The sequence below is a fragment of the Mytilus californianus genome, unplaced genomic scaffold, assembly GCF_021869535.1.
Source record: "Mytilus californianus isolate M0D057914Y unplaced genomic scaffold, xbMytCali1.0.p SCAF_5, whole genome shotgun sequence".
In the NCBI taxonomy this organism is placed as follows: Eukaryota; Metazoa; Mollusca; class Bivalvia; order Mytilida; family Mytilidae; genus Mytilus; species Mytilus californianus.
The window spans coordinates 24371188-24382528 of record NW_026262701.1 but is presented as its reverse complement, the minus strand read 5'-3'; the positions used below and the strand labels follow the sequence as shown (position 1 = coordinate 24382528).

The 11341-nt window shown below is 31.7% G+C and overlaps 1 protein-coding gene across 1 annotated transcript; it reads right to left on the bottom strand.

The window, feature by feature from the left end:
• Positions 1–358: 358 nt before the first annotated feature.
• Positions 359–7292, bottom strand: LOC127700801 (uncharacterized). Its single transcript, XM_052204460.1, has 5 exons — positions 7245–7292; positions 5564–5623; positions 3877–5139; positions 3266–3293; positions 359–630 (listed from the first exon to the last, which is right to left on the bottom strand). Exons 1-5 carry the CDS (start codon positions 7269–7271, stop codon positions 389–391), a joined length of 1620 nt encoding a protein of 539 aa, XP_052060420.1. The 5' UTR covers positions 7272–7292; the 3' UTR covers positions 359–388.
• Between the last annotated feature and the right edge of the window lie 4049 nt (positions 7293–11341).

Sequence of the window (11341 nt, the reverse complement as noted above, 5' to 3'; positions counted from 1 at the left end):
GCACGAACTTGTCTAAGAAAAAAAAATCTGTATATTAACCTCACTTTCAGGTATGGAGATGTGATTTTTTTTCTGAGACAAGTGCTTGTGACCATCCACAAGAACTTGCAGTCATCCGATGTTCAGTACTTCAGTACTTTGACTTTTAACTCTTTACAAATACAGATGAGTTTTGTATAGTACTATGATTAATGCAAACAAAACACCTTATCGCTATTCATGCCAATCCGGATAAGTTCTTAAATTACACAACTTTTTTCAAACCAGTTGAAGCTATCTGGGGCCTTGTTCAAACAATATATTGTGCATAAAACTTTTCATAGAGACATGTCTAAACCAAGGTAAACACATCAAGTAATGCATTGTTTTAATTACTTTAATTTGTCTTTTAAAAATTGCTTTTCCGAACAAAATACAGTTTGAAATCAGAAGACAGTTTTATTGAACCGCATCTATCTTCATCTGTGTACAAAAAGCATGAGCCATCAGCTGATCGGAATGAAACAATAGAACAAGAATATATTCTGCACAATTTTATACACCCAACGAGTGACCTTGATACTGTGTTAAATATAGGTGTGTCAAATAACAGTCCATTATCTTTAAACTCCAATACAGAACTCTTTATTTCTAAAAAGAAACCATGTTAAAGTTAAATATATATATGTTGGTAAAATGTGATCAGAACAATAACACCCCAATTCAACTTATCAGTATTAAGGACAAATAAATGAACAAGTAAGCCTACTCTGTCAAAACATAGTGCTTTTATACTAAAACTAACAGATTTGCAAAAATGAAAGTTTTGTTGAAAGAACAAAAGTTCGGAAAACTTTAAAGCCAATTTACTTGTCCATGCTTTTGTATTGAAATCTTAGGGTAGATGTGTTGTGCTACACTGTATTCTCATTACATGTGTTCAAAAAAACCGAAGTGCTCTTTTAGAAGTAGGTGATTTTCGGAAGATAATCTGTCGCTAACAGATTTAAAACATTTGTTAAAAATTGGCAAATAGAAGAGTGGTTCGTGTACAAGAGAAGCAAAAGATACCAAACGAATATTCAAACTCATAAGTCGAATACAGACTGACAATGCCATGGCAAAAACTAATCAAAACACCAATATACAAAACACAGCATATTAAACTAAAGACTGAGAACCTCACCAAAAACCGGGCTTGATTTTATGTGCTATGGAAGGGTATGCTGATCGAAAACAAACTGACAATGCCCTGCCAAAAAAACGAATAAAAAACAAACAACAATATACAAAACACAACATAGAAAACTAAAGACTGAGGAACACGAACCCCACCAAAAACTGGGGTTAATCTCAGGTGCTCCGGAAGGGTAAGCAGATCCTATTCTAAATATGGCATCCATCGGTGATATTTTTCATGTTGGGGCCTTTATACATTTTATGTGTGGTTTTCTCATTGTTGAAGACAAATTAAAACTTATGATTGCTTATATCCACTCCATGTGATATCTGATGGATAGTTGTCTAATTAGACATTTTCGAAAACTAATCGCTAATGACGCTTACAGATATGGCTAGTGCGACAAGCAACCTCTTTCAGAATGGGTCATCTCAAGGTGTACACGGACCCCAGTCATTTGAATTGCATGTTTTGCTAATTTACATTTTAAATACTGTGTAAAATGATTTGCTCTGTTAAGTAGCTGAGGATTGACCAATCTTTATATTCTACTTTGTGAAAAAGGAGGGTTTTGGGTAAAATAGTAAAACTTTAAACAGAAACAGGAACGTGTAAGAGAACATTTTTATGGCGTGAAAGATAACGTATAACTATGTAGATGATTTGAATAGTTATCTTGATGTAATCAGGGTGTACGGAATTTTACACCTGTGTAAAATTTCGTACACCACTGATTATACCAAGATAACGAATTCATTTCGTATGAAGCGTTCCTTTACTCATTTTTATACCATGAAGTATATTTGAAAAAATTCTTATTAAGAACTTCAACTTCACATTTTTTCAACACCGATGTTGCTGTGCGCTGTCAAATATTACTTAATATTTTTTTATATAAATATATTTTTTGGAATCTTGGCGAATTTTTTGTTGTTGGAATTTTGGCAATTTTTCTTTTTTTTTTTCTTTTGATTTTGGAAAATAATTGGACTTTGCAAATTTTCCTTTTTTGTAAATTTTGTATTTTCTTTTATTTTTGGCCAAAAAAAATGTTGTTAGCATTTTAACATACCCAGGTGTCAATAGCTTAGCTGGGCCTGGGATGTTACTTACAACCGGGTAGTTAACCCAAAAAAGAATCATAAGAAATAAGATACTTTATTTATGAGAACAGGTGACGTCGTCGATAAACTAAGCTTGCACAGTTATCACTAATGGCATTTAATTTGTTCATTGGGTGTATTCACAGTGTCCCGAATGCATTCTTGCAATTCAATTCGCCAATTGCAAATTCTTCATATTTACTTATATCGATTAGGATTGCAGTTTTTTGGCATCTATAATCGATTTTGATTTAATGAAAGTTTCAGAAATGATACAAGTTATAGAAACTGTTGTTAAGATATTAAGTTTGACGCATGTTATAAAGATACAAAAGTTAGAGGTCCGTCTCAAATCACACAGGTATTGGAATAAATAATTAATCTTACTCTTTGTAAAATCTGGAAATCAATGTCAAACAAGAAGAATGTAACAACCAAAATCTATATAGCTAATTAAGGTAAATGTTTCAACTGTTTTTTTTCTATTTTAAACAGTTTGAAACGATAAAATTGCAATACATTTAGTTCATCATTGGTCTCGCCATCTAACTTGATTCTCATTTTACCAAATCATGAAAATCCAAGCATAAAGGTCATTCGGTCATTAATTCATTAGTTAATACATAGACTTTGCTTGGCGAATTGTGTATTGATGTAAATTAGTCTAACGTTTATGATGATGGTCAACTATATCACAGAAGGATATATACTTGACCAAGTGCAAAGTATGGCATGATGATGGTCAACTATATCACAGAAGGATATATACTTGACCAAGTGCAAAGTATGGCATGATGATGGTCACCTATATCATAGAAGGATATATACTTGACCAAGTGCAAAGTATGGCATCACATTTTAGTGTTTAAAAAAAAAAAATTATGTTTAAAACAACTCATCTGTAATTTTGATCTTTCTTGCCATTGCTTAGTGATATTTCATAAGAATAATATATACGTAAAAAACATACGTATTTAATTTTTGTGTTATTGTTAACACTTACGATTGAAGTTCGAACTGTCTGCCGTTTTCTAAAATAAAACATATATACATCAAGTTTAATTAACGTATACTTGTAAAATGTGCAATATGACATGGTGTCATATTTAGATACTGTAACAGATCATAAAAATCGTTTATATGTATGACAAATACGAGTGTCAATGCGATTATTTAATATGTGAATAAAACATAAATGGCTTCAATCACAATTATTCACAAGGAATATCGTCTATTTGCAATTTTTGCTTACAGGAAACAGAAGAAATGTGAATAATTGAATTTAACCATGAGTTGACACAAACAAACCAACCAACAAAGTACAGGGACTTGTGGTACGATTTACAAAAGAAATACATCAACAGTATTCGAGTATAAGTATCAACTACATAAAATAAAATCATAAAACAAAACAATCAACATCGGCGAATAAATAATAAACACATATCAGCAGTCTGACCACCTCCTTGCCTTTTATTTAGTGCATGTGAGTAGAAAATACCTCTGAGTGTTTTAAATAAAGAAAACTGTCCTTTTGTTACTAGGAATTACAAATACGACTATTTTAGTCCATTAACTTGAAATTAGATAACTATATTTATATCAAAAGTTTACCTGACTAAAACTGCGGCCAATTGATGTACCATATTCTTCTAAGCTGTGAATTCCGTATACATATCCCCAACATTTTGAAGCAGCTGATATACAAGTCAAAGTGTGTACACCTTCAGAAAGTTGTATAGATGTATATATAAAATTTGTACCTTCGATTTTCTTCCATAGAATAGACGAGTTAAGACTCTTTTCGTTTAGAGTGATATTGATCAAAGAATTACTGTCAGTCAAAAGGACAAGCCCATTATACATATTTTCGCCGGGTGTATTGAAACTGTATTCACTTAGCCATGCATTCACTGGGCTAGGTAGAACTAATCTAGCATCACCTGTATAACTTCCAGCAATTTGTTTAGCGGCTGTAATCTGAGAAACTAAAACTGGTTTATCTGAGGTTATAACTGCTGCCTCGGATAAAGGTAAGTGGAACTCATGGTATGACGCCTTTGTACTAATACTTATTTGGTCAAGAGTTCCGGATGTGTTTATCATTATATTAGTATTGTCACCGGAAGTGAAGACTCGGATAAGTTCCCCTTCTCCTGAATCAAACACGGGGTTGCTGATGGCAATATAATACGTAGACCAATAGATTGTAGGAACAAGCATTTCATATACCATATCTATTGAAGTTTGACTGCTTATTTCAGGATTTCCAAGTTCATGGCCACTAAATGCAGCAACAGGGTAATTTGATGTCAGAATAGTTCCCGATAAATCGTCAGATGAAGTAAACTGAAAAACTTCATATTTATTCAGACTCACAGATAAAGTACTTCCAGAAGTATATATGATACCATCAAACTCTACAACAGAGCCAGTGGGTAAAGCAATATCCACTTCAGTTTGATCCGCTATAGCTACCACAGAAGTCACTGAATGATAGATACCTGACTTTGTTTTTAAATTGACAGATATGTGCTCGGTACTTAAAACTGCAATTGGATGAATTATATAGGAGTCACCGCCATTATGCTGCATGTTTGAGGCAAACAATACAATGAAGTTCTGTGCTGTGACCAGTATTGTTTTGTTACTTTTTGTTGTTCTGGAAATTGCGAGGTCTATTGGAAGTTCAATAACTAGCTTCGTTCCATTTGTTACGACAAAATCTTGATTTATTTGACTCAGCAATGGTGTTTCTACATGTATAGTAAAGCTTTCATTTAAAGGTGTCGTAATGTAAAGACGGAGTAAATTGCTGTGTCTGCTGTTGTCTGTAAATATAAGGACGAATTCTTTTCCCATGTGTGATCGACATTCCTGCAAAATAATGTAATGATACATTGTAAAATTGTAAATTGTTCAACCATTTAAATAAAATTCTTATTTTGTCTATTTATTACTAATCCTAAAAAGTACATAGACACATAGAGCATTATCACAGAACGAGATAGAAAGGACCATGACCAAATGAAATGAAAAACAAAGCTCAACCATTAATAATCAAAGACACGAAATCTTATTCTTAGTTTCCGATGATAATACCCATCAAGTAGTCTGTCTCTTGTGAAGAGTTGTCTCATTGGCAATCATACCACATCTTCTTATTTTTATAGTGTCTATGAAATTGCATGTTCTGTATCATAATAATATATGTTTTCCTTTAAATGGTGGATTTTTTAAGTGTGTAAGAAAATTGTTTTTTTTGCAAAACCCCCTCAGACACTAAAAACTGTTTACTCACCTCATAAAATACTTTGCCACTGACGATAAGACATATCTGCACGAGGAGTATCGGCAACAGCTGGAATATATTTCGAACATCCATTAATTATACCTATATTAAGTATTTGAACTAAGCGGTAGTATAATTCGGATTAGTTAAAGGTTTTCATAGGGGGAAATTGCTTCAAGCTACACCCAATATCGTCATTTATCTATTTATTCTGCAATCATTTATCTTAATATCGGATCTTTTTAGTGAATAATGTAAAAAAATAATTGACCAGACTTAACCAAACAATTGATTTCTTTAAACAAGGAATTTGAGTATTTTTGATTAATATATATGGTCAATGATAAAAAGAATTAAACAAAATATAGTGTAGCTTAAAGATAGACTGCATTGTTAAATCTTAAATGAGAAAAGATCGATACCAGTAATTGAACAACTTGTTCTATAACCATCAGAAACTCTATGGAATATGTAGCACTGACCAAATCAAATTGTCCGGCATTGATCATTGTTGATTACAAAGTAAAAGAGAGGAGAAAGATACCAAAGGGACATTCAAACTCATTAGTTGAATCAGTTTGTAATCTTTATTATTGCCATCTACTTAAATTTTAATTTCTCACCAGTAGTTATTTCCAAGCATAAATGCTCAACTGAGAATTAGATGACACCTATCTGCAGACTTTACTCAGTAAACATTCCTTCTAACATCTGATGGTATACCTTCCTATATCCGGGGCTAAAGAAAATATTTAATATCGCTTTTTTTGAAATTCCATGTATTTCAAATGTCTCTTTTTTACTATTTTGTATAAAACAGTCAAATTTTATAACAGGAAAACAAAGACGTAGCACTTATTTTCCCTGGAATTTATTTCACACTAGTACTATTTTTAAAATCTTTACGAAAATTCACAGTATAACAGATTCATGTAGGAAATTGTAACAGTATCTTTCGGTAGGTGGCATGTTGCAAGACATGATTTCTGTCCCTATCTAATGTACCCTAATTCCTCAGTGGCATTCGCAACTTCCCGTCCATCATTCCGGTCGTCCCCTATATTGTAGGATCTAAACCTATTGTATTTATTAATAATTTGTACATCCATGAAGTATTTGTCAATGGACGGGAAGCAAACAACAAACAATCAATCTTCTCTTGTTTATTAGGACACGATTATAAGAATGTTTTAAATTTTGATTATTTTTATTCAAATTCAAAATGTATATGATGGACAGTCTTCACCGACAACAATTTCTTTGGAAAGTAATTCTATGCATAATTGTCATTTAGATACACATGAAGTTATTTTGGATAAAGATATTATTCGGTGCAAAATTTTCCTTAAAAAAAGAAAAGATTTCATTTCTAAGCAACTTACGTAAAATTATTGAAAAAAAAAAATGTTTTACATATACTTATAGACTCTTTTATATTAAAATGGGAGTATATTTTAACATTTTTTAGATTGTGTTTAGGGGGTGAAATAAATACAGGGGAAATCGACCCTACCTCTTTGAGAATCATCTAATTCGTGAAAAATTCTTCTCATTTTTTTTCGGATTTAATAAGAAATAAGTTTGTAGGTACATCAATGTACTGATGGACCTGATTGTTGCATAAACCTTTTTAAAACTAAAATTGTTTTTTTGTAATCAAATTTAATACTATAGAAATTAAAAAACTTACCGTGACTGTTATCCTTTGCAAAAACATGTCTACACCCAAGGATGAACATAACAGTTATAATCATAGCTTGATTAACAATATTGAATAATTTGATTTCCAGTCAAGCTTTTCATTTATACTAATTTGTAATAATTAACTTAACAATTTAACAAATTGAATGCTTCAATACAAACAGATGACTATCTTGCTTCATTTGATGATTCAATTCAAATATTGAGGTAAACAGTTTTTATTTGTTTTTCCTCTTAGATTCGTTTGATGCGACATCTGATATCAGGTAATGACAGATATCTCAGATTCTAATCTGGAGCATTGTATTTGTGTCATATAAAAATAATTTATTTCATTGAAGAAGCTAGAATGTTAATCGTGATGGTCATTTTCAATAATAAAATGCTTCAATTTCTTTATCATTGTATTAAGTTCGTCACATCACTATTCTAGAAATACCATCCCGTGAAATTTAATGGATATGTTTGATTTTCAATCAATTCATTCATTTAAATTGAAAGGAATTTTAGTAGGGAGTCGTTTCAATCAATTGACATGTTATGAGGAAATAAAATTTCTAGTGAGTAGTTTTATATTACAAGAAAAACATATTGTTGATAATTACAAAAACACGGACAATAATTGTGTTTGGTTGTAATAGTTAAAAAGATTGTTTCGAAAACGGCAGTGCTAGAGAACGACGAGCACTTGAGTTCCATTTTGACTTCAAAATTAATTGAATTTTTATTTATTGTTCTGATTTATTAATTATGTGGAATGAAATGAATTGATTTCGTTACTCGCTACACCGTGAAGGAATGATCATTTAATATTCTAGGGATTTGGGGGTGGGGGTCCATTTCGGAAATAAATGCTCTGACAAGAACTGGGGGGGGGGGGGGGGGGCAATAACCCTGCCCAAGACAGGATGTAAATGAATAAACCTACATAGTACAGGACAATTAAGGAAATAGTTATGTACGAAAATGAAAATAAATATTCGAGCGCTCTGTTCCTTTACGACAAAAAAAAATAAATATGTCTTTGGGCAATGGCAAAGTCTACGAGGTGTCTAGAAATAATATAATAATAATAATAATAATAATAATAATAATAATAATAATAATAATAATAATAATAATTTATTTTAATAAAGTGTCACATACTTGTCTACAGATTTTTATAAAGATTATATAAAATACATTGCAAAACAATAAAATAAGACAAATACCCAGCCTAGACAGGATTATGAGACACCATATATACAAATATATAACTATTTAACAAATACAAATTGTAAAACGAAGTAAAATGTCAAAAATGTTTAAAATTATCCGAAATTTTCACAATTTTTTCATTAATTAAATAAACCATAACTTAAAATAGTAATGACACAATTAAGAATGACGTAAAAAATAAATGACATGTGATAAAAAGAATATGGTTATATAAACAGATTGCCAAGAATAAATTGAAATAATCTTGGTTTTTGTTTTTTTTTTTTTTTTTAAAGCCTCTCAGTAAAATAGTAAATAAATAAAACATGAATAAAAAGAATTAGAAAAATGAATAAATTAAATGCAACTTTGACTTTTACGGAAATATACAATCAAGAGTGTAGATTGCTTTTCAGTGCGCGACCTTCTTATCATATTATGCACCAAGGTAGATAACTCGTATTGTAATTCAGCATTCTGTATTAAAAATACAAATTGATTAAAATCTGACTTTGTAAACAAAAATTATCCGTGACCATAGCTATGGAAAGCCACAGTGAACCCCCCGATTATTATTATTTTTCCTTTAGAAATACATGGATACAAATAAATCTTCGGCTTTTAGAAACACGACCCCGCCGATTGTTATCAATTATAAAATCTTCGGCTTTTAAAAATAAAGATTCCGCCGATTATTTTCAATAATAGAATCTTCGGCTAATGAAATTCACGACCCCGCCGATTATTCTCAATTATAAAATCTTCGGCTTTTAATCAAGAGCCCGCCGATTATTTCCAATAATAAAATCTTCGGCTTTTAAAAATCACGACCCGCCGATTATTTTTATAAAATCTAAACCAAAAAATAATCTGCGGGACAATCTTCGGGACAATCTGCGGGACCCGCCGATTATTATAATAACATCCAAACCAAAAATAATCTGCTGGACCCGCCAATTATTATTAACATTCTAATAAAATCTGAATAAAAATTAATCGTCGGGGAATAGCCTAGTCAATTTAGCTCCATGACAATCACTGAATTATAGGCTCCAGACTTATAGAGTAGGCACATATAGAATATGGTGGGGTTACATATGATTGTGAGTGGGCATGCTCAAATTAATTTACCTTAATTGATATTTGTTACCTTCAGCTGTATACACTTATACTGTATATTACAAATGTATTATACCTTTTAACATTTAAAAGAATTAAACCACTGGAATTATGATACCATATATTGTGACTGTAAAAACATGATTGTTAAAATTTATCCAAATTTACAGTCATAAGCATCATGCCATCCATACAATATGAAGCAGGTGTACTCTATGAAATGTGCCATTTTGTTTTGGTGTACTGTGACTTCCTTTTTGACAGACAAATAAAGGAAATGTTGAAGGACATAAATTTAGATTCTTCCAAAAAGTAATAGAAGTTTGACAAATGAAACAGAAAGCAACCCCATATAACATGTAGGTCTTACAGGCTTACATTTACCTGCCAAAAGATTTATATTGATTTTTGTCTCGCCTTGACGGTGTCAAAAAGTGAGGCATAGTTATGCTGTATCCGGCGTCGTCGTCGGCGGTGGCGGCGTCAACAATGTATTAGTTTGTGATTAGGTCTAGTTTATGGTGAACCACAAATGGTAGGTCAGTGATATTTGGTATGCAGTTGTATAAGCATTGGCCTTTCTCTTTCCATGAAGATTATTTGGCCCTGACTCTTCAGTCATGGTCTATTGACTTTGAAACTTGTTAAGTTTGCATGTATTAGTTTGTGATTAGGTCAGTTTATGGGGAACCACTAGTGGGAGGTCAGTGATATTTGGTATGCAGTTGTATAAGCATTGGCATATCTCATTTCCATGGAGATTATTTGGCTCCGCCCCCTTAGTCATGGTCTATTAAATTTGAAAATTTTGTTTAGCTTTCATGTATTAGTTTGTGATTAGGTCAGTTCAAGGGGAACTATTTGTGGTTGGCCAATGTTAATTGGTATTCAGTTTTATAAGCAATGGCACATCTCATTTCCATGGAGAATATTTGGCCCCGATCCTTCAGTCATGGTCTATAGACTTTGAAACTTTTGCTTAGTTTACATGTATTAGTTTGTGATTAGATCCGTTTAAGATGAACTGCTAATGTTAAGTCAATGATATTTGGTATGCAAATTTATTGGCATTTGCAAGTATCGTTTCCATGGAGATTATATAGCCCCACCCTTCATCATGGTTCATTAACTTTGAAACTTTTACATAGTTTACATGATTTCGAAAACCCTGGTGTAATAATTTTTCAGTAATACATAAATTTCTCTCGCTAAAATCTAATACGTTGTAACATACACGAGCGAATCGTACAAGTTGAGATATATAAACACCATAAGATGGTGACAAGGGAACGTCACCATCTAAAAATGGATAATTAACGATAGGAAATGAAAAATCATCTCTTTTATCATAAATTTTTGTATTAAGCTTCCCGTTAATGATATAGATATCAAGATCGAGGAAAGGACAGTGGTCATTGTTAGTATTAGCTTTATTTAAAGTAAGTTCAACAGGATAAATTTCTTTAGTATACATACTGAAGTCGTCATTATTGAGAGCCAATATATCATCCAAATATCTAAAAGTATTGTTAAATTTTTGTATCAGATGTTGTTTCGATGGGTCTTTGCTGATTTTAGTCATAAATTGTAACTCATAACAATACAAAAACAATAAGTGGTGCACAGTTAGTCCCCAATTGAATTCCGATAACTTGACGATATACGGAATCTCCAAAGCGAACAAAATGTTATGGAATATTTTACAAGCCCTGTTTTGAACGTTATTACATATTATTAATAAATAACGGGTGCACACAACGTCCAATTAGC

What these genes read in the sequence shown, in the direction of transcription:
- LOC127700801 (XM_052204460.1), bottom strand. Translation starts at nt 7,271, where the DNA reads ATGTTTTTGCAAAGGATAACAGTCACG. An exon ending in GTGGCAAAGTATTTTATGAG is followed by an intron (nt 5,140 to 5,563) that starts GTGAGTAAACAG and finishes ATTATTTTGCAG; the next exon opens with GAATGTCGATCACACATGGG. An exon ending in TTGGCCGCAGTTTTAGTCAG is followed by an intron (nt 3,294 to 3,876) that starts GTAAACTTTTGA and finishes GTTTTATTTTAG; the next exon opens with AAAACGGCAGACAGTTCGAA.